The 24,420-nt window shown below is 43.7% G+C and overlaps 1 protein-coding gene and 2 long non-coding RNA genes across 5 annotated transcripts; all 3 read left to right on the top strand.

Annotated features, from left to right (window-relative positions):
- Positions 1-598: 598 nt before the first annotated feature.
- On the top strand, positions 599-1,284 carry nur (nemuri). Its single transcript, XM_001357273.4, has one exon. It carries the CDS (start codon positions 688-690, stop codon positions 1,183-1,185), a length of 498 nt encoding a protein of 165 aa, XP_001357309.3. The 5' UTR covers positions 599-687; the 3' UTR covers positions 1,186-1,284.
- A 17,777-nt stretch (positions 1,285-19,061) lies between these two features.
- LOC26534423 (uncharacterized) lies at positions 19,062-19,550 on the top strand. The gene is made up of 2 exons (XR_001450905.2): positions 19,062-19,211; positions 19,265-19,550. It is a non-coding gene; the product is annotated as an uncharacterized lncRNA (long non-coding RNA).
- A 522-nt stretch (positions 19,551-20,072) lies between these two features.
- Positions 20,073-21,707, top strand: LOC26534010 (uncharacterized). 3 transcript variants are annotated; one of them, XR_004469384.1, is made up of 4 exons: positions 20,073-20,204; positions 20,311-20,780; positions 20,835-21,408; positions 21,479-21,707. It is a non-coding gene; the product is annotated as an uncharacterized lncRNA (long non-coding RNA). The 3 variants fall into 3 exon arrangements; XR_004469383.1 differs by having other exon boundaries at positions 21,512-21,707; XR_001450902.2 differs by lacking the exon at positions 21,479-21,707 and having other exon boundaries at positions 20,835-21,000; positions 21,068-21,156.
- Positions 21,708-24,420: the final 2,713 nt, after the last annotated feature.

A 24,420-nucleotide genomic window follows, 5' to 3' on the forward strand; every position in this document is an offset into this window, starting at 1 on the left:
AGTAAATCAAACAACGAAAGCGCAACTAAAACGCTTTTGTGCACAATTCGATTATTTACGTTTATTCTTTTTAAATGATATTTCCTTTCCCCGTCTGGCCAACGGGTTGGCGGGTTAGCGGGTTAGCGCAAAACGGAGACTTGAGACGGGGCGAGGCGAAGGAGAAACCAATTATTTGCGGACGGAGCCGGAACATGAGGAGGCGGAGGAGCAGCAGGAGCTGTAGCAGGAGCTGGAGCAAAACTGCCAGAGGGCAAGCAATTTGTAAGGAAATGAAGCGTAAGCAGAGAGGAAACGGAAAATATGCTGCAGTTGAAAGGCAGAGCCAGGGCCAGGTCCAGAGCCAGAGCCAGAGCCACAGCCAGAGCGGCAAACAAAAGATCAAATTAATGGCATCACAGTATCGAGACATCGATGCGGGGCTGAAACATCAAACACAGCTGAGCAGCCAGGGGAGTGGGTGGAGTGGGTGGAGTGGGTAGAGCGGCTGGCTAATGAGGAGAAAGGTGCTGTTGCAATGAGCAAACATTTGAACAGATGCATAGGAAATGTTCTTCATTTCAAAAAGCGAAGACAATGGTACATAGAATGCAGAAATTAAGAGAGTATAAAACCCACCAGGCGGCTCATCGAAAGCATCACAACCACTTCCGGAGTTCCACAAGCAACAATTTGTAGACTCTCAGCATGTCAGCCAAGTACGCCCTAATCTTTGCCCTCGCGGCACTCTGCTGCCTGGTGGCCACCACAGAGGCAGCGGCCCAGCGTAGCCGGGTGCTCAGCGCTCGTCGCGGCTCCGAGCTGGTGGAGAGGACTGAAGGCAAGGAGGAGACCGAGGTGGCGGCACAGGAGCAGGAGCAGGAAGAGCAGCAGCCTGAGGATGGTAACCAGCTGGAAGGCCGCAGCGAAGACGATGTCGCCCAGGCTGAGAACAAGCTGGAAACCACCGACAAGGAAAAGGACACTATTGTGCGCCCCAACAAGGACGACGCCCGTGCCCGGCGCATTGTTCGTGCCGGCCGCCGTCGTGGTGGACGTCGCGGCGGTCGCCGTGGTGGTCGTCGCGGTGGACGCCGTGGTGGTCGTCGCGGTGGACGCAGGCGCGGTGGTCGTCGTGGCTCTCGTGCTGGAGCCCGCCGCCGCAAGTCCGTGAAGAGGCGTTCCGGCAAGGGCAACCGAGGATAAAGACTTCCCTCCGAGGCCTACAAATGCTCCGATACGATCTGGATTTTTCATTAATGACATGCCGATATACCAAAGAATAAATATATAATTTCAAATGAAGTCCCAGATCATGATATCCTCTAGACCTAACATCATCTCTGCAATCTGAATCACCGTACATCGATCTAAACCATAATTACAATCATTTTAAGTATTTAACGCGACCCAATTGTGCTTTAAAGACCTTTGGCATCACTCCCAAAAACTTTTCAACGGCCCCAAAAAGAGGGAGGAGGAAAATGTCATGCCTGTTTCACATTCTTTGTCCCATTCAGGCCCCATGGTTTCACAGTGGAGCAGGCGACGTGACATGTGACAAGAAGTTGCCGCGGCAGCATTGCTGCAACAGCTGCTGTCGCATGCTGCCTCTTCCTTTGGACTGTGCCACAGCTCCGAAAATGATGAATGTGCCAATGGTCCTGGGTCTCCGGGTCTCGGGGTCTCGGAGCCTCGGCCAGCCTGTCCCTGTACTACACTTTGCCAAACTTCTTGGGCACTGAGCTGTAGTCGAGGCAAAAGTTTTGTGGCATTCAAGTTTTGTAACCATTTTGGATTTTTAGACAGCATTTGGTGCAACATGAGGAATACTCTCGACTGCAACAACTCCGTGCTGAGCAGCAGAGCAGCAGAGCAACAGAGTTTGTTGTAGTGTAGATGGCCCTAAATGTTAAATGAGTTTGTCAGGCGGCACACATTAAGCCGCAAATAGTTTGTGGCCTGCAGGAAATTAAACCCATGTGCATGAAGAAGCCCCAACAGCAGCCACGTCAGTCACACGAAACATTTTGATGTGAATTTTCCATTGTCCAGCCGATGCCGGAGCTGGAGTGTTACAGGGGAACCCCAATCATAATGAGCTTTGAAGTGAATTCATTGGATCATTGGCCTTCTCTTAGCGTTTCATTAAGCCGAGCAGTGTGCAGTGTGGAGTGTGCAGTGTGCAGTGGGAGTTTTGTAATTTCCTATTCATCTGAAACATGTGTCTGCCAGCATCGGCATTCCGGCTGCGGCACTGGGACTGGGTCTGAGATGGGGACAAAAACTCTGTCCCGCCCTTTGTCTGCGTCTGCGTTTATTCAACAAACAATAGATGGCCATTGTTTGGCTTTTAGCTGTAACAAAAGCCAAAAGAGCCAAACAATTTAGATAGGACAATAAGCCAAGAGGAAATTAAATTGGCGGCTCTAGTTTACACATTTATCTCGTCCTCGAATTTAATTGAATTATCAAATGCATGGCGGCATAATTATTATTATTATTTGTCAACGGACCGCTCATATTTATAATCTTCTTACGGCACATCAAATGGGAACAATAGATATTTAGGCAGCAGCTGAATAAATTGTCTGGGTAGTCTTACGGAGCCATCTGTGATGTCTTTGGCCTACCTTTGGCACACATTCATTCATAGAAAACTTTGGTTCGAGCGTCAAGATTTTATAAAAATTTGAGGCTGCCACGAAAGGGGAACATGGAAAAATATTCAATAACTTCTGTGCCCGAACTTAATGCAATTCCTGGGAACAAGATGAAAAGTAAAAATCTGTTATTCAGATTGAGTTGCCTTGCCACGTTTAACATGCCACAAAGAAAAACCTCCAAGCCTTCGAAAACGCATATTTGCAGTTTTCTTTTGCCTTTTTCTTTTTTCGTTTTTGTTTTGTTAATATACTCGAATGTTTTTCTTTTTCGAGCCGATTTTTTACTTTTGCCGACAACAACAACAGCAACGACAGAACAAATATTCGTATAAGAGAGGCAGAATGAAAGAAAAATGGAAAAATCACACGACGATTTTCAATTGAGCGGCGGAAATGTAACGGAAATAAATTTACATAAATACAATATGGTGCGTGCTTGTTGGCGCCATTTTATTTGCACAATGTACATATGTATATGTGCATATGGGTGTGTATGTGTATGTGTGTGCATATGTGCGCAGAGGGGCTGAACATATTTGCACAGAAGTGCGTATTGATTTGTGGCATATGCAGCATGTGGACTGTTTTCCTCTCTTCGTTTCAGGGAAACAAAAATGCTTCGATTTTAAAATGTTCCTTTGGCCGTGCTCTGTCTTGTCTTTGGCTCCTTCGTGCCCACTTTACTTAATGCCAGCAAATATTTCCACCATTTCGTGACCAAATTTCAGGGTGCACTATCTCGTGGATAAAAATGCGAGCAGTGCACACACCTGCCTATCTTTTGTGGAGGGGCTTAGCTGACACTCGATTGGGGGCGCCATGCGGCCTGCACTATTTGCATAAGATAAAAGATGAGGAACAGTCCCAGTCCCTGTCCCTGTCCTGGCTGAGCTAAAGCGAGCGGCTTCGCCAAGTTCTTACCAGCAAAAAGGTCCTAAATGTATTTCCTATAAAAGCCAAGCAAAAACACAGCGACCCCACCACACAGAGGGCGAGCAAATACACAGCGTCAACGACGATGGCGATGCTGATAAAGACAACACATACTGGAAACAGGGGAGAGGAGGCCAGCAAGAAGCAACCCCGGGAACGTGGCCGCTGTCGCCATTTTGTAGCACTTGCAACTTATATGCATATGTGGTCGAAGAGCCAAGCCAGGAGAGCCCAAGGAGAGCCACAAAAGGAACAAACCAAAGACGGTTGGTGGTCTACAGCAACGTGCACTGAAATTACATTTTCCGTGCACGAATATTCCCCACAACCGCCTGCACGAAAATGCGCCAAGATTTTTTTCGTAGCTAGCTGCTACATCGTTGTTTTTCCTCGAACAGGAATGGCGTGCAGGCGTTGGGAGACTTTTCCCTTGTTTCCTACAGAATCGACTTCGTATCACAGTGGGCTAAAATAGATCTACATATATGCAGGAAAACATGAACTCTTTAGATATCACATTCTGTCATTAAACTGAATAATAATTTTGATGGTTTTGAGACCTCCAAGTTTTGGGGAAACCTTTTTTGCCAACCCTTTTCGGACCCACTGTGGACTGTTAGTTTAAATGGCATAGAAATCGGTTTTACTGCTCGTACGTTTGGCATATTTTACAAATGCATTTGACATAAATTTTAAAGGGCTTAAGTGCCGAAGCCGAATCTGAAGCCCTTGCAGGCGGCAGGCCCTGTGCCACCCTGCTCATGATAAGAAGATGCCTGCACCGCCATGTGGCGAGTGGCAAAGCGGTACAGCGGTACAGCGGAGGCCCTTAAATCTTTGTTGGGTGAGGACATAAAATAGAGCAATTACAGCAAAGATCATAAATTATGCAAAGCCCGGCAACAAGTGTGCGATAAGCCCAGAAACGGGGGCTGTGGACCAGAGTCGGAGCAGGACTTGAGAGCTGAAGAAAGGATGCGATGAAGTGGGTTTGTCTGACAATCATCACTCACGGTCGGAGCTCGGGACACATCGCGGATTGAAATAATACGGAGAGTGTCTTCCACTCTGGCATCCGTTTGCCATTTCTACATATGCGCCGGGCAGGGCAGAGGGAGCTCGACACTCTAAGTACTCGTACTGAGTGCAAGTCGTTTATCAACTGTCAGTGAAATGCATTTCAACAATGCGAGTGCGCTGCTACCCTGCTCAGGCACCTCTCGCCAGTCCCGTCAGTGCCGCCATTGCCGCCATTCCCGCCAGTGACAGTGGCAGTGACATGCAAATCGGGTTTTCTTCCTGTCAAGGCATTAAGTGTGTGCGATTTTCTTTCAACAAGACAATTTAACAGAAAAAAAATTCATGCTCGACAGCTTGCCAATGCGTGTGCGGCTCACTGAAAGGAGCCACGCTCGGAAGGAGCTTGGAAGGATGTGGCGATGGAGGGCATCGCAATTGCAGTTATGAATAAATACAGATAGGAACTTGATTCTTCCTCTCCGCACTTTCAGGCTTGCCGCATAAGTGCCATCGTTGGCCACACACCCGTACACCCGCACACCCCCACCGCCTCCACACTTCTTCTAGGCCCGTTCGGCCCCGCCACCCCCACGCCTTTAACCGCATTTCGCCCACCCTTTGGCGTGTGGTGGGGCGTGCTATCGCTGGATTTGCATGCCTGCACAAGCCATAAATGTCAATTGGTATGGCAAACGGAAGGCACGGGGCATGGGGCACGGGGCTTAGGGCGGGGTGCGAGACCGTAAATGGCGAGGAAATGAAAGGCGGCACACATCTGGTGTCATAATTATAGATGGATATCGCTTCACTTAAACGGTAAGGAGATCCACTCAGCCAACTACTCATGGATGTGGGAATAAAATGCTTTTCAGCAAGGAATCGTTACACAAAATTGTATTGGGCTATTTGATAAGGAATATTAGGCACTCAGTGCTTTCCATCTTTGGGATAGAAAATCTTCTTGTATACATCTATGGCCCGATTTAAGACTACATTACATACTTAAGCGGTACTGGGAGCATCTATGATGGCAAAGAAATCGTTGATTTCTACGATTTTGGATTTCCCATTGCCCCACTCTATGATATGTAAATTTGTGTGCTCCTTCTCACCGAAGAAGCACCTTCTTGGGCTCACACACAAAGTGAGGCAGTGGCAGTGGCAGTGGCTGTGGCAGGGGCATGAACTGATTTAAATGCTAAAGTGAACGATTATCATTTCGATTTTGTATAAATAGCACATGAATAATTCATTGGCACTTACTTATGCGCCATCAAAGTGACTTAGGGGTGGCTGCTATTGCTACTGCTGTGGATGTCCCTCCCATCTCCATCGCCACCCCAACCGATATGACAATATGATGGAGAGCTGGCTTATTGGTTCCAAGTCGCAGATACAATATTTGTCGCCGACATTAACACCAGCAGTCGTTTAGATATCATAGTTTGATAAAGTCAACTTTTCGAATTAAAGTAATTTCCTGTTGTTCAACTTTTCCCCACATACTCTCCGCCACTACTCGAAACAGACGGCGATGGGTAGGAAAAGTTGTCACAATTGTTATTTCACAGACATACACAGAGAGTGGAGTAGAGTGAGTGGAGTTGTCGAGGAGGAGAGAGGCAGATAAACACAAATTACTGTCGATTTCATTTCACGCCTTGAGCATGAAAACTTTACTCTGTCTCTGCCGCACTCGGAGCACTTCACGCAAAATCTGCGCCATTGTCAACGACATCTCTCCTCCAATCGGAGTTGGAGTTGGAGTTCGAGTTGGAGCCGCTCCGAAGTAGGAGTCTGCGGTATCCTTGTCCTGAAATTCGATAAGGCGACAGACACGACAGCGCTAAAACCTGGAAGCAATTTGTGCATAAACGTTCACGACGATAAAATTTGCAGTTTTGTTTATTTTCCTGACAGTCGGAAGACAGTCGGAAAGGGGCGCCCTAAGCATTGAAAAGCTTTGAAATCTTGTTTTTGGTTTGTTCAAGGATGTTTTTGATTTGGTTCTGTCTGCCATACACTCCGGACAGCTGATGCTCGTATCTTTGGGTACTTCAAGCATTGAAATGTTATTTAAAGCTGAGTATAAAATATCCCATTAACTCCATATTCGTGGAGTTTAGGAACATTAGGCTAAAATTAGTTGTACGAACATATTCCCAGCTATTTTGATCCCTGATTTAAAGCCTGCTGCAGATAAACTGGTGTACAAGTATCCCCTATAATCACTTGGCTTTTATACCAAAACAATCATTAGCCCTAGCTGGCTCTGGCTCTGGCTCTGACCACACCCACCAACAACAGACCAATATCCAATACGAGGATAATGAGAAATCAATAAAGAAATACAAAAACATTGTATCGTAGATATTTTGGTCGTTATTCCATGTGCTGGCAACGTAAATTAAATTCGAATTGAGGGCTACAATGCCGGTGGAAAATGGTTACAGGGGATAGCAGACACACCACAGCAACAGCAACAGCAGCAGCAGCAGCAGGATACAACGTCAATCACAGAATAGGATCCTGCACCAGACACCCAGGCGTATACACAATCAACGAGTGGAAGTGGCAACAGGCAACAGGCACCAGGCACGAGGCGGGAAGGAGCCCGGAAAAAATTGCAACAAATCGGGGAGCTAAAACGCATTCGCTTGTCAACTGGAAATTATAATTGATGCGATATTAATACGAAAGCCATTTTACAGCCACAACATTCCCATCTGATGACGATTGATGCGCTGCAGTCGCGGAAAAAGGCTTAGGAAAAGATCCCTGACTACCGCCACCCATTGGTAGTATGGTGATATCCTCCTTATTGGGATGCTGCGATGCTGGGTTGCTGGGCTGCTGGGATTCTGGGCTCTGACTGATGGCATGCGTCATTAATGTCAGCAATGATGTTGCTGACAAACACACACATGCCGCACATCCGGCCACACCCACAACAACAGCTACAAATGGGACACAATTGTCATCAGCATTCGGGCTTTAGCTTTTTGTTGGCTGCTCATGGCTGCTCCTGCTCCTGCTCCTGCTGCTGCTTCGGCTGTGTCCTGCGTGCTGTGTCCTGCCCACTCTGCGGGTGCCTGGTAATTAGATGAATGTGCCATAAATCATTTTCTAAATCATTTGTTGCTGCTCCCTCACAATCGCAAACTGCTGTTGATAGCTCTGATAGTTTTATATCCGGTTGTGGCCATTTTGCAATTGAATCGCATCCACTTGATTGCTTTGACTCGGTTCACTTCCAATTAATGCTATGACATAACGTATGTAGCTATTGAGTCCAAATTTCAGATGACAGATTGTCACAGAAGATACATATTTATGTGGGTATATAAACAACAATATGGTTAAGCATATATCTGATTAATTTTCATACAATTTTCGAAAGTGCTTAGTCGGGGCTGCATTCAAAATTCTCTCGGTAGATTTTTAAAAGTCCTTGCCCTTTTCAGGCCTCGCCTATTTCCATTTTGTCCCGCAGTTGCTTTCTCTAAACGCTTTCAATTGTTGATATGAGCCACCCATCGCATCCAGTGTTCACTGCTCACTTCTGGGGAACAACGTTGCGGTTCCAGCATGCCACAAGCCAAGCCTCAATGGCCTTTAACAAACATGTTACTCATTATGCAAGTCACAGTCACAGGATTCGAGGGAATACATGTATATGGAGAGTGTTGGCGGCTGGCGGGGCTAGCTCTGGAAAAGGAGACGGCCCAGCACAAGGACCAGGCCCAAGCACAGGGACAGGGACAGGGACAGGCACAACACTGTCGACACTGTGCACAACACAACACAAGCAAACCTACAAGTCTACAATCTAAAACGCATATTACATTGGGCCACGCCCGCAAGCAACTAACAAGGCTAACAACCGAGCAAACGGGAGAGGGTTCAGCCCACAAACAAACAAACAGGCCAAAGGGGAAAGGAGCCGGCCCCAAAGCTAGACGGCACGGTACGGGTTTGGGTGCGGTGCGGGACGGGACGGGACGGAGTCGGTGAGGGGCGAATCAGTAACAGCAATGGCTGTTAATTGTGTAGAACAACGAAGAAAATTGCATGGAAAACAAAATGAACGATGCACGGGAATGTCAAAGGGACTACAACCTACAAGAGCAGGGCGTTGCCGGGCGAAAGTTTAACTATAAAATACTGCGACACATCCAGCAGATCCAGTAGATCCAGCAGATACCAAAGACTAAGCTGGCTGACCAGAGACAGAGCCAGGAAGACAAACAGTGAAAGAGACAGAGAGAGAGAGAGAGAGGTCAAGGAGTGGGGCAGTGCATGTTTATGGCAAATGCACTTTAAGTGCTAAAAGTCGACGCTCGAAGCTAATCGCATTGGCGCTGACATTAATCGGCTTACACGAGTGCATTTGGAAGGGCAACGGCGACTGCTCTAAGGCGCAGCTCAAAGATGCCCCCAAATGGTCACAGATAGAACATACAACACGCATCGGTAAGTTATAGCCACACTTCATGTTAATTAAGCCCCCAACAAACAAGCCGGACGGGCGGCTTGGGGCTGGGCTTGGGGATTCCCTTTATGCAGATTTATGGGCGGTACCGCACCCAGAAGCCCAAACTGCTCGAACAGCAAAACTTTTGCGACATTTCGACTATTGTGTCCATCTAATGGAGACATAATTAATAGTTGCTAAAAGGTGAGATACTCCTGCAAAGGTCGCACCATCGCACCGCACCATGCCCCACCGCACACAACATACTCGTACAAACCTCTCATATATCTCACTCTCTCTCCCTGACTGGTGTATGCAAATGTGGGGAGAATGTTTGGTGAGCTCGTTTGTCTGTTGCCTCAATGAAAAGTTGCCCAGATAACATAATTATATTTCAGTTTTAATTGTAATTTATGCTTTGGCCAAGTACATGATTTATTAGACGTATGTGGCGGACCTGCAGACCGGAATTTACTGTACTGAGATTTTAAATTATTTAACAAACATTAACTAACAGCCAGCAAAAGCCATTGTTGAATTTTTGGATTTGTGGAAGCTCTTAGGGTTTACAAAAATATTCAGGAAATAAAAGTAACTTTTATTGAATTCTATTTAGTTTACATAAAAAGATTAGTAGCTCTATCGATTTATCGACTTATTCTGGTCAGTCTTTTCAAGGGCTTGACGAACAATCAAGATCAAGTGAGATATTAGAACACTTGGAACTATTGATTTTTGATTTTCATTATTTTAGGACATTCAAATTCACAAATCTCCGCACTACTTAGTACCATTTTTGTTCTTTGCTCCATTTATTCGCTACTAATTTGTGATTGGATTGCCAGGGAGATACGCCTGAGATATGTATATATTAGGCGAGCCAATTAATAGACTTCAGCGGGAAAATATTCGCCAGCTGTCAGTCACAGCACAGGCACAGAATTGTGATCCTTATTAACCCACTGGAGCATAATCGGCAAGTGGTCTGCTTAGAGAGTGTCAACAAATCAATGGGAAATACAAACATGACACAAAAGCATTGAACTAATTAAATGGCGATTTGTGTCAACGATAAGGATAATAATTGCCAGGCAAACAAATCAACGGAGACCCAATGAAATTTCCTTGGATTTTCTTTTATTTTCCCCGCAGAGCCAGATGTGCGGGCGTCGTGACCTAATGATGGGGACGACAGACGGCGATAAGAACGCGAATTTGGCAGGCAGTCGGCAGGCGGCAGTCGGTAGGAGTATATATGTGTACTCGTGTACTGGTATGTCTTTTGTACAGAAGTAAATGACACGTAAATGACGTTGAAAATATTGAACTACTCGTCGTCGCTCACTGAACCAAAAAATGACAAAAATAAAAGAAAATAACCGAAAAATTAGAAATATAACAGAAGGGGAAGAGAAACAGCACGTCGCATATTCAGCCTTCCATGGCGAGAAGGCCATGCCCAAGGCCCTTCCACTGGCCCCTCTCTGCCTCTGTGTTTGGACAAGTTATCTTCAAGATGTTTCGAGTCATTGAAACAAAGGCCAGGCCAAGTCAATCAAACAATGGGACAGTCAACATCCCATTTCTCATCTCTCCCTCCACAGGCCTTTTCAGGGCTACTACCTACAGATAAGAACAATAGATACAACAAACACATTGATATTTTGATGCCCATTGAACTGTGGGAGAAATGTCAACATTATGAGATGATGATAGGCGGGGCTAAAGAGCAAGGGAATTTGGTCAAAATATTTTACTCGGAGCCGTGGACATTCCGTGCAGAAAGAGGATGCCGGTCATTCGCTCTCGTGTTTCTTTTATCATCAATCTTTGCGCTTCAACACTTTGAGGGGAGGTTGGGCTGTGAGTCTTGATGAAGTTATAATATTTATTTGGTTTATTATCCCAGCTGCCTGTGGCTCCCTCGTTGTGAATGGCCCTGTTTAGAGAGCTCTTGACAGCTCATTTATTGTGTCACCCAGAGGATGAGAGCTTTAATGAGAGCAGGACGGTTATGTGCTCATAATTTGTTGATAAACTCCCTATTTATTAGCCAAAAAAAAAGTTTGTAGAGGGGTTCCAATACTTTTGGAGGTAGAGGTTTTGCTTGCAGTACATTTGTCTCTATTTTAATCAGAGCTAGCTGATACACAGACGACTGACTGCCACATAGGTAATTTTGTTTTCCATGAAAATGTATGAAGTAGCAAGAGCAGTTTATCATGTACTACTTATGAATCATTTTCCATAGGTTAAAGAAGAAATTTCGAGCTGAAAATCTTTTTCATGGCATCGATAAGTCATGGTCCATGACAATGGACACACACATCCTTCCATAAGCTCATTTATTCCATTCGGGCAAGACTTTGGCTGTCTTGCCAGCGCACAGAAGGGTGAACATTTTTATCTGCTTTGGCAAGCAGCATCGAGCACAACAAATGCCCTGTCAGAATTTATAAAAATGTATTTCGACAAAAGTGAAAAATCATTCGCATAAGCGACACAGTCGCACAGATACACCATACCTGAGGAATCACACTCACACACTCCCACACACGCTCACACACCCCCACCATCGGCACGCATACTCTTCATTGTCAAAGCTTTGACACACGTGCAAAAAATGGCCAAAATGGCAGCCATGGCAGCTTTAACACCATTTTGCTGTTGTCGCCTGTAGCTCTTCGCCTGATATTGTGCTGTGGCCCATTGTTATTGCTGCTGTTGTGGGGTTGTCATGCTGTTTTGGCCACATTGTTACCTACACACACACACACATGTCAGCTAAATCGGTCCGCGCACCTGCCTGCCCGAATGTCTGTCTGTTTCCTTCATTCAAGCTCGCATCACCAACGAGGTGTTAAGTAAGCAACCGTGTGTGGGTGCAGCAATTGTATTAACCTTATCGCTACCTTGATTTATGTATGTAAATACAAGGAGTCAGTCCTGTCTGTCAGGCCATCGGGTGGAACATCGGAGCCTATACTAGGGCTGACTAATGAGTTTACTGAAAAACAAAATAGGGCCAAAGTAAAATGTTTACACAATGCCAATCAAATCTTGATACGATTAAATAGATCAATATTTGACTTCCCTGATATTTCCTACAAGGTAAAATTTTGTATACTTTTAAATATTTAAAGGTGCCTAAGACTGGGAATATAAAAGGCGATAAGTAGTTGCGGTTGAAAAATCGTTTTTTATTAATCATCATAAGAAATAGATTATAGACATATAGAAGAAGTTGAAGATTGAATCAGCATTTCTAAAAGGATACACACTTCTAAAAATAAACCATATAACTTGTCAATTTGGGGCTACTCCAGGTAGATATTAGAGGTTGCTTGAAACAATCGGGCATTTAAGTAGGTCACACAATGCGAAAGTTCTTGTACATTATCAACTACTTAGGTGCCCGATTATTTTGAGAGGACCTGACTATTGATAACTCTAATCGCACAGTTTTGTTGACTTTGACTGTGCTTTTTTAAAGTAGTACATCAAAAGGTCGATTTGAGCTAGATGACGACCTCTTAATGGATACTACTTAAGGAAGCTGCAGCAATTGTAGAACTAAATCACTATTCAAACTCGATCACTTTACTGACTGCGCGGCACTGATGGAAACTAGTGCAAAGGCGTGCATTTTATAGTCAGGTTGAACCCGAAAATTGCTTATCTGAGACGCAAATAATCTCGACTAATGCGAACTGCCTTTGTCTCGCACCCCTGCTGATTCTGCTGGTTTATCTGCAAGGCAACACGCTAATCGTCTGGTCAAATAGTGCCCCGAATCAATGGGAAACTGTTTGCCGGAAACACGCAGAGACACACTACTGAAAATAGTTCTTGAATTACATTTCTTCTTATCAAAAGACGATTCGAGACAGAGCCAGTGACTGTGATCAGTTTTAATCGAAAATTTGGATAATCTTCTGAACAACCATTTTTTTTGGGTCACCAGTAATAATGTTTAAAAATCGAAAACCCACATTTGTGTTGGGTCTTTTGCTTAAAACTGGAAGCTCTGGCTACTTTAAATATGCCCCCCACATAATCCCAGCAGCAATCAACGGGAAGCCAGGCCAGAAGCCCGAGCAATCTTGGGCAACTCACAAAAACACAGCCCAGACCCGGTCCCACTCTCGGTTTAATAAAACAAAATCCTGCGGCGATAATTTACAACACGATTGTGCTTGGCAAATTGCTTTGATTTAAGCGTGCCAACGTGCCAGGACTCCTCACACAGTCGCACACGGCGAGCACATTCCACTCTCGAAAAAAGGAATAAAAACAAGCAGTCAACATTGGACGAGAAGGAACCAGTAAGAAACGCCATAGTCGAACATCCGACCAAAGGATACCCACGGATTAGGGTCTAACTAAGTAGAAAACGTCCCAAACGGAAATGAACGGTTGGGAACGGTATCAAAACCAATTTAGGATCTGGAATGGCAGGGATTTCTAACCTCAATTCTGGCTACCACAGTATTTCAGTTTATTTTGTATCTGCACCTGAATCTACTCTGAATACAATACTCCCATGTACTCTGCGAGTACCAGGTATAACCAGCCACAAGATGCTCCTTCACACAGACAGGCGCACACATCTTTACACTTGACTGGCAGCCAGAGCGAGGACGAAGGCAAACCAATTCAACATCCGTTTGCCGCTAATTCACACGCACACACATGCATAGGAGGGGAGGAGCAGAGGTTCCGGCATCCTGCCAGTAAGGATATATGAAATACGCGCAAATAACGTGTTAGGAAAATTGTGTGAAAATTGTTATATATATTATATCCGCACGCTGAAGCGCTTGATATGATTTCTTATGCTCCATTCACCACTGGAAAAGGTGTTGAGCAGTTCCTGCTTACGTTCGCTTGGAGCCCCAGTTCGAGGGGGTGGGAAAGGGCACACAAGGGATGCCAAATTGCGCAGGGGCTGTAGTTTTCCTTGGAGCTTCCCCATTCAAATGAACATGTTTGGACACCGATTTGTAAGTTAGGACGAGATTTGGAGGACTAAAGAGAGGTGAATGATGAGAAATATCGATGCATGTATAGGTAAATGGATGTACGGGAAGTGATACTTGATGAAGAAGATATACTCATAGACAGGGGTATGTTAACACTGCTAGACACTACTTAATACCTCTCAATTATATATACCCAGATATCTTTATAATTTTTTGTAGATATATGTATATTTAGAAATACATATTTGCAATTTATCAAGCGTCCATCTTACATGTTTTTATGGAGTCTAGACCTTGTACTATGTTATCCACATGCTAAAGATTTGATCATATCGACTACTCTGACACCAGCTGACATCTTGAGCCTCAAGTGGATTTGCAAAGGGACTTTTACACAAGGTGTGCATAAGACTTTTGGTTCCCGAGAAACTACTACTTGAGAAATTCGGTTTCCCCTTGTATTCATTTGTGTTTCCACCATAAATATTTTTAATAAGCCAAAAGAAATATTCACTCCGAACCATTGTTTTTTTGGTTATGGAAATTGTTTGTTTGGCAGAACAAAATGTGCAAAAAATAAGGGAATTTATAAAATGAGAATCAACTTCAAGTTGATGGGAAATGTTTCTTTTTGAATATTATTCTGAATCTAAATGATGGTACATTTATTTTAATCCCCTTTTAGGCTGGCGAACAAGAGGATTTAACACCACAATTTACAAATTTACATTCAAGAGACTGAGTGCAGAACTCGAGTGGGCAATTCTTTAATAAAGGTTTCTTGAGCCAACTAATAGAGACCAGGTCTCCTTACAGACTGCCCATGGCTAGTTTAAAGTGTTGGGGGAAAAGCTAACAGGAACCTGGAATTTCTTTTAAGGGTGCCAAGTGCCAGGACAACCGGACCAGGGCCAGGTCCGGGACCAGGACCAAACCGAATGTCTGTAAACTTGCACGTGACTTTGGCACAACTTGCAATATTTGCAGCCAAAGCCAAAGCCGAAGCCAAAACCAAAACTAAGCTGGCAACAACAATGGGAGCGGGCAAACTCTTGAAATCAAAACTAAAAATTCTGAAAGTCACATAGCAGAAAGTTTTCCATGCAGGTATCGTAGATCCAACGAGAGACTGCCAAAGTCTGTGACTGTTTGCTTAAATGATTTCGCAGTTTTCCTTCTTCTTTTTTTTCTCTCCACAGACTTTGCCCGTTTTTCTTTTTTGTTTGCCAGTTTTGTTCTTTTTCCTTTTATATTACTCGTACTGGTACTGGTACTGGTACTGGTACTCGTATTTTCTTCGTTTGTGTGCCGCATAAAACTAATATTGTGCAGTGAGTTTATTGGAATTTCAGCGCAGAGAAACTTCTAACAGGTAGTATCTTGTAATTTTATGGAGTTGGCTGCAAGATGTCTGGAACGGGACTTATGGAAATCGCTGCCAGAAATGTCGTAAAATCAAGTCAGACCACGCATTCCGAAAACGGCGTTAAACTCCCCGACAAACTTCGTCGACGGATTTTGTCTTGCGGTTAGTTTCTGGCAATTCTGCGGATGACACACCGCAAAAACCTACAAAAAGTCCCCAAATGGGGGACTGAAATTGTTATCCACATTAAACAGGTCGCTGCATGTGCTCGGCAGTTGCGTATCTGCCGGATTCGCCTTCTACGTGATCCGTATTTGGCATGCAGGACACGTGGCCCCTGGCCCTATCAATGGGTATTTTCGTTGGCTGCGCATCGATGGCTCTAATTAATGTTTAAACTGTGACTTTTATTATTCAGTGGCTTCACCAGTACGTTCTGTCCGTTCTGGCCGTAAAAACTAAGCATCACCAGTGAAATGATTTTGTCGAGCTCAATACTCAATGCTTGCAATGCCCCACATTTTCCTGTGCTATAGAGGGCAGGGCAGGCATGCTCTCCCTAGTATCACTCTCGAAATTGAGAAAGATAGTAAAGAAAGTTCTTTCACTTACATAGAATTCATTCGTTTAATTCATTATTATTTATCAGACGAATTAGGCAGATATCCGACAAGAAAGATTGTTTGCCGAAGATTGTATTTAAGAATGTAGCGATTCCAAATTGTAAGCACATTGATAGAAGGATAACTTTTTCGGAGTCCAATATTAGTTTCTATGCATTAATTAATAAATATACATTTTAAAGCTCATGTTGTTAGTCCATTTCAGATGACCGCAAAAACGCATTGTGTCCACTTGAGGACTTATCCGGTGCCCATTGATGAGTGGATGTTCGAAGCTCGTTAGTGGAGTGGCTGGCCCACCGTGTGGCTGGTTGGTTGGTCCTTTGGTAATCCACTCGCAGAGCTGGGCTGAGCTGAGCGTGGAGCAGGGACCCGTCAAGTGGCGTCGCCGGCTCTGTCAAAAAGGAAACGATATCAAGTGCCTCAATCAAGTCAAACTTGCAATATAAATTCAAACATTTTCAATTCAATGCATTTCTGTGGTTGTTGCCAGTCAATCGTTGGCAATTCTATGAATATTCCTCTTCCATTACTATCCCCGAGTCTCCCTCTCCACCTTGGTCTGGGTCTGGGTCTGGCACAGGGATACAGACGGGCATTTGATATCCTTTCTCTGCCTCCATCACTGCCAAATTGCAGCGTTTCTATCAAAATGCTGCTGCTCCGTCTTGCAGTTGTTGGTATTTTTGTTTTTACAGCAACATTTACCTGAGCAGGTGAATTTCAATTCATTGCCAGACGGACCTATCCCCTACCTTTGCCCCTATTACCAGACACGCCCTCCGACCAACCCGACCAACGCGGTTTATGCAATAAATTGGATTGCTTTTGGTTTTGGCTTTTGGTCCTTTACAGAGCAGCACATTTTCGTATTTTCTATTACTATTATTATTCGTATAATAATATATGTATGTATCTTATATATGTACATATGTATTTAATTTAATTGTATTTGAAATATTTGATAAGCAAATTTCATTGAATGTAGAATTCTTGAAAGCTTACTGCTTAAGCAGGTACGATTTAATTATAATAAGGCAAAGTATATTGAATATTTATCGTAAAATCTCTAATCTCGATACAAGTATTTATACCATTCCGTAGTTCTACTCTTCAATTAATTCAATTAATTCCAGTTAATTTCAATCGTTAGGGCTAGTTCATTATCCAAAAACACAACAACCCCATGTCAAAGTATCCAACTTCCAATCAGCTCCGAGGAACTTATTCTGCGCGCTAAACGGACCAAAGGTCTTAAATATCCTGTGCTTGTGCGTCCTTGGGACTTGGGACCCACAGAGCAGCCTCCCACCGTCGCACCACCCACTTCTTGGCTGCCACAACTTGAGTTAATTTAATAAATCTTGAACAACTGAATAAGCTTTAAATTAATGACCCTGTAAAGTTCATATAAATTATTACGTTATCTCAAGCATTTTCAGTGAAACACCAGGCACCCACCTCCGGACCCCGGACCCCAGACCCCATGCTCTCAACCCCAACCTCCAAGCCCAACTGGCAGCTGACACGTGGTGGCAAAATATGCCAGCCATACGAGCACACACACTCACACACACACACACAATGCCTGCCTGCCGCTGCCCCGCCAAATGATTTCTCATTTCCAATCCCGTCAGCAGCAGCGGCAGCATCAGGCTGGGGCCACATACTCGTATTTTTTATTCCTTCCGAAATCAAATTTGTATCAATTACAATTGCATTAACATATAATTTGTGATCGTCTCGGATTTCTGGGCAGCAGCTGGCTGAGGCCCAAAATGAATATTTAAGTGCCTCCGAATGGGCCGAGCTTTAACGCTGATATTAGAGCACGTATCGAACGGAGAATACTTTACTGGCTTTAATCTTATTACTCTTAACCACTTCATAAATGCAAAACACTCTCCTGAAATAGTAAATTAAATCTGCAAGTGTTGGCCAGTATGAGGTAAACGAGATTATTCCTATTCGATTAAACCATTACCAAATTATTTTAAGAACATACTTCCATATGTATTTCCCCTGGTACACAGTGACACTGCCAGGGCCAGTGCCAGCGCCATGCCGATGGCAAACCAATAACAAATTAACAAATCAAACCTTTTGGGGCCTTGACACAACTTCGCACCAGCTGCGGCAGAAAATCAACAAAGGAGCCTGGCCTGCCTCGACAAGTTCGGGTCCATATGAAGAGCTCAAGTAGATTACTGGGCAAACAAAGGCTACATGGTAGTGGCCTTACTCTGACAGAAAGGCGGCCGACTGCCAAGGAGTGGATGTGATGTGGCTGCTCTCCTTCGGCGACCCAATTTCCATATACTCGTACGAGTATGCGGCAGATGGCGGTTTTTGGCTTAACTAGCCAAAACTTGGCTTCAAGTTTGCGGCCAAGTCAAACAAACGAAACCGATAGAGAAGGCGAAGTAGAAGTAGAGGGAGAAGGTTTGTCAAAAGGAGAATTGCGGCGGAGGAGGAAGAGCTTGATTCGACACTCTACCATTGGGGATTCAGACCTCAGGTTCAACTTCCAGGGCAGGGCCAGGACCCACGACCCACTGCGGTTTCAGCCAAACAGGAACCAAGTTGGCGACCACAAACTGGCGGAGCCAGCAGCTAATATTATTGAATAAAATTGAATTTTCCCAGCGTTATTGTTGCTGCGAAATTATTAAAACATGACTCCGGGATTGTAGCCGGGATTCTCGGTTTTCCGTTTTCGGGCTTCTGTTCTCCTCTCCCTTCTCTTGGCAACCCACTCGTCCTGTGGCTTGGCAAGGATTTCGCTACGACTGCAGCATGGATAATTCAATTATTTCTGAAGTAGACTCTATTCCAAAAGCGGAAGATGCCAAATTGCAATACTTTTGCAATTATGCAGAACAATTTCGCCCTGCCACTGATTGCAACTTGCGATATTATTTTTCATAAGTAGAAGCTAGATTCCAGTTCCCCAGATTCCGGAACCCCAGTTTCGACCGTCACACTCACTTTGGCGTGAAATTTGGAACGAATGAATTAAATTCGAACAGTGAACATAACTATTTTGGTGGAATTTGGCCACTTAATCGTAAGACCTCAAAGTACATGGAACAATGCTTTTGCTGCATAAATATCTCTTCTTAACTTTGATACTGAGCGTCTGGTTTCTTCTCTCAAATGGCCACATATGTAAGTAAATAATACAAATAGTAAAAAATCGAATAGACAAGATTACTTTTCAGCTTGCAGGGACAACACAGGGGAGTGTCGAGAACGCTGTCCAGCAGATATGAGTTATATACGCAACAGAGCGGAGTGTATGGAGGACTTCTCCCGGCCGTTACTCTGTTGTGTGAAAGATTTATTCGGCTAAGCGACGCCCCGGAGCATCATAAGCTTGAACTAAAATCGGCAGTACCTGTTGGACGTACCTAGTTCAAAATATTAACTAGAAACGTTTATAAACGCTTAAACCGTGTCTATATATGTTTTCATTTTATATACAAAATAAACCATTCATGTAATTAATTTTTAAAAGGTTTCTATATATGAATTTTAATTCAGTCAAATGACAAAAGAACAACTGTGGACCGCAATTTTCATACCCGATACTCGAATTATAGAAATATGTTATATTTGTGGTGAAAGTGGGTGACACTCAGAAGGAACCATTTCCGACCCTATAAAGTATATATATTCTTGATCAGCATTAATAAGCAAAGACCGAAAAAGCAGGTTCGTAGAGAATGACCATATCTACCACACTACAGCAACAGATCGGATCTTTATTGTAGCCAAGAGCAGACACATAAATTACATAAATCATAAGCTCACATATTTACTGACTGAGTACCGGGTATAAAGTAGAGCCGCGGCCCTCGCCGCGGTTCACAAAGTTCCCCTCGTGCTACTATAAATACGACGGAAATTATCTTAAATAACAGATGGTCTTCGCCAATATCTTACACAATACATTGACCGACACATTCCAAAGGGTTATGTCAACTGTAAAAAATGAATTGGATTCCAAGTGTTAGAAGAACTCTCAAAGTAGGATTTAGCCACTGAATCTGAAGTCTTCAAAGTACATTGAACAATGGCTACTGCTGCATAAATATTTCGTTTTAACATTCCTTTTGAGCGCGGGTATTCCTCTCTCGAACTGTCAATATAAGTATATAAGTAAGTAATATAAGTCAAATAAGTAAGAAAAAAATACCACTACGACGACGTCCCAGAACTTTTTTATATAATATGTATATATTAAATATGCAATTTTAATTTACAGGTTGCAGGATGAAAACAGGATACTGTGCCGAGACTTGTCCAAAAAAATGGGGTGCTATAAATATGAGATATGAGTGTGTGGAAGACTGGAGTAATCCCTTAATGTGTTGCGTAGAAAATTGGATCTGGATGGATAAACCAATCTCCAATCTAAGCGTAGCTCTAGGATGTTGAGCCTGCGAAGTTCATTTTCATACGCCTGTAGTACCTAGTTAAAACCGATTAATCAAGGAACGTATCGGATCGATCCTGCCCAGAAAATAAACATACTTAACTTGAACATTAAACCATTTGTGTCAATTGTTATGTCAATTGTAACGAATGAATTAGATTCGAGGTGCTATAAGAACTTAAAAAGTGGTACCGAATCGCCAATCCTCGAAGCACTTGGAACTATGATGAGGCTGAATAGGTATATTTTTATGTCTTTGATGTTAAGCGTATTGTTTTCTTTCTCCAACGGAGACAGACGTAAGTAAATAGTACCCGAATGAACACTACTAATTATACAACTTTAATTACCAGCTTGTAAAGGCAACGGAGGTGAATGTGTGCCAATCTCAAAGGTACCCAACCAATGTGCAAAAATGGAACGGCATCCCTACCTAACATTTGAGTCGTCCGATTGTTCGAACAACGAACTGTGTTGTATTCACGTAATTTAATTGGAACAGATGCTCAAAGTTCTACAGTAAATACGACTAAAGTTACCCCAAGCTCCCAACCAATACTTCAAAGAGTTATTCCCATTGTATTAGATTCCGAGTGCAATAAGGACCATAAAAGGGGACTTAGCCACTGAATTAAACATCTTCAAGGTGCATCCAACATGGTTTTCCTGGATAAACGTCTGTCCATTATGTCGTTATGCAATGTCAGCAAAAAGGATAAAAGTCTCAGGGGTTTTTCTACTATGATGAAGACCACATTTGGACTTATCAAAGTGCCTCAAACATCGCCTTCATACGAGTATTTACCACTTCTTCATTGGCAGCTGGCTGCTCAATTGAATATCGAAAGGCTCCCAGAATTGTTCCCATTTTCCATTGACATTTCCCTTTCGGCTGCAATCCGGTCCGCATCAATGGAACGCCTCAAAGTAAATATCCAGCTGCAAATCCACAAATCAAATGCAATCAATTCAAATTTCACACTTCAATATTCATTAGAAATGTATTTTGCATTTTACAATTGCAATGTAGATGAAACCGCCAGCCAGAGGCAATCGCCTGTCTGGCTCACTGGCTCACTGGCTGACTGTGGCTGGAGGTCCATGCTCTCTTCCCTAGCCCGAACCGAGCCGGCAAGGACCCAGCGTCTCAGCATCTCAGTCCGGGTATCGTTACTCAGTTGCACAAAACGAGCATAAGAAATGGAATGGAATTTTCAGCAAAATTAGCTGCCAATTGTTTTCAATGCACAGCGTCGACATTCAGCTGATAAATTGAGAGCGAACAGAGAACGGAAATTGTGCCAAACCAAGCAAGAAATTTCAAATTGCCAACATCTGTGCGCTGCAGTTCGGGGCTCCTGCGCTTCTGGTTATCCCAGCGCAATCCCAGTTGCTGCCACTTAAAGTGCGATACTTTAATGGAGCTGCCTAATTTATACATAATTTATAACAATTAAAGCGGCATAACCTTGCGTCGGTTCATGCGGCGTATGCGCAATGAAAAACTACGGGCAGCCGCAAAATGTCAGACCAAAGGTGGACCCCACATACATATACATAGTCGCATATATTTGTATGTACATATATGTTTTTGTGTGTTGTAGTGCCGTGCACATAACTTAATTATGCAGAAGTGTAAATGTTGCTAACAAACACTCACACACCCAGACACCCGGACATACTCGCACTCGTAGAGGTACAGGAATAGGGACAGGGACAGGGACCGAGTGGTTCCAGGACTGCTAAGTTTGTCCGTGTGGCAGACGATGCGCCGCTTGAAGTCTTTCCATAAGCTCAAAGTTCATAATAGGATTTAGTTAGTATAGCTTGTTGGTGTAGTTTTTGTTGCCACTGCTGGTGCTCCTAGTGCTCCTGGTCCTGCTCCTGGTCCTGGTCCTGCTGAATATGATGATGATGATGATGCATGGCAGTTCTAGTCGGTTGCTCCTCCTCTGCCTTTTTCTTTTGTCATCTGATGAACTGTGGGAAGCCCCAGCAAAATTTTCCACATAATTTCATTCAAAGTTATTCTTGCATATATTTGCAACAACAATTGGGATTCTTGTGTTAACCAAATTAGAAGAGAGTGTGGAGAGTCCAGGGCTCGCCTGACAATGGGCCCTCAAAAGTTAATTGATTAAATTATTATTAATTAAGTTTGAAATAACTTTTACTTAAATTGAAGCTGGTACAGTACTGCAATTTCATTGAGCATTAAGTTTACGAAAACTTATTAGAAGTCGAAATAAAAGCTAGACTCATGGACGAAGATTTGGATACCATTGCAGGTAGACTTGCAGATCTACTGTACAATTGATTAAGACCGTTGCATTCAGTCGTAGATTTTTAAGGATTTTGTCCACAGTTCCGACGTAATGTTAAATATGGTCACTCTGGCTTGCCTACGCTGTGTGCTGTGTGCACTGTAGACCAGACCAGCTGAACCTGCTGTGTGGCATTTGCTAAGTCTCGCTGCCCCTCGCTGAAAATATAAATTATGCACACAAGGCAAAAATGGCAGGACGAGGAATACTTAGCAGAGGAGGAGGTGGAGCTCCTCCAACGGCTGAGCAAAATGGGGCATGACTGTGTATGGTGCATCTTATAATTCTTGCACGAAAATAATAGCGGCCTAAATGTTTTGCATGTGATAATGGAAATTTATGAGTGACAGGCACGGCAAGAGGCCTACAGCTATGCGAGTACAGTGTACCGTACCGGTGTTATCGCTGGTCATACATATTTAAAGGGCACTCTCTGTTGACCACAGAAACCACAGCTATCAACTTTGTCTTGGCTCTACCTCGTCGGCCTATTAGTCCAAGCCACACGCCGCATGTCGTAAGCCCACTCTGTCTTCAGTTCCGCCTCCACTTGCGGCATCTCCGCTGGCTGGCTCTTCAGCAGCAGCAGCAGCATCATCATCGGTTCTGCTGATGCTACTGATGCTACTGACTGCGTAATGTATTGATAAACATTAAAAGCCAATCAGCGTAATGGGTTGTGAAGTGGAGCTGGCATCCCATACCGCTCTCTCATTCAACATACTTCATTTTCAACAGCTCATAAAATTGCAATTGGCTTTGAGCTGCCTCTTCGCTCCTCTTCTCTCTGGCACTTTCCTTTCCCTTCGGAAAATGTCGCAGTCACATATGTGCTTAATTAAGTGAATAAATTGATATTTGGTGCGAGTTTATGACTGCAATGCAGTCATTGCAGTTGTGCCCCGATTATATACTTATCCACACTTACTTGCACATTAGCCCCTGCTTGGCAAAGTGCCTGACTTTGTGGGGCGTATACTTAATGTACTTGAAGGGATTTCATATATTCTTTACTCTGGCTCCCCATATCCCTCTTATATAAACGTGCATAGAAAGATATTGGATAATCTAACTTAGGTATTTAAATGCATATTTTCTGAAATAGGACCCACCCTCTGCAAAGTATTTTGAGATATATGTATAAACCTAGTTTATTGTTAATACATAATTAAACTCTAATACCATTCATGCGTACCTTATGATGCATTTCATAATTAAAATAGTTATTTAATCACAGCCCACTCGAGGCCTGACCTACTTACATATATGCATTGAAATGTATTTATAATTTTCTGTCCATCATTATTCGAGTCTACTAAATTTTGTGATTATTTATCACCCATCTAAATAGTCCATCGTCTGGCTGCGAACCTTGGCCAACAGGCACCACAGGGAACCATCCACAACCAGGATAACCGGGAGAACGACAACAACTGGCTGTTTAGCATACCACGTAGCCGGAGGGGAAATTTAATTAATTTACTCCGCCGCCTCGTCTTCCTGCACACATTTGTCTCAGGGCCTGGACAAGCCATAAACTGAAAAGTTACGAGTACTCGTATTTTCAGCAGCTGCAACTACTTCATTATGTGACTGATGATGTACAGCGGACTAC

This window comes from Drosophila pseudoobscura, chromosome 4 (assembly GCF_009870125.1).
Source record: "Drosophila pseudoobscura strain MV-25-SWS-2005 chromosome 4, UCI_Dpse_MV25, whole genome shotgun sequence".
Taxonomy (NCBI): domain Eukaryota; kingdom Metazoa; phylum Arthropoda; class Insecta; order Diptera; family Drosophilidae; genus Drosophila; species Drosophila pseudoobscura.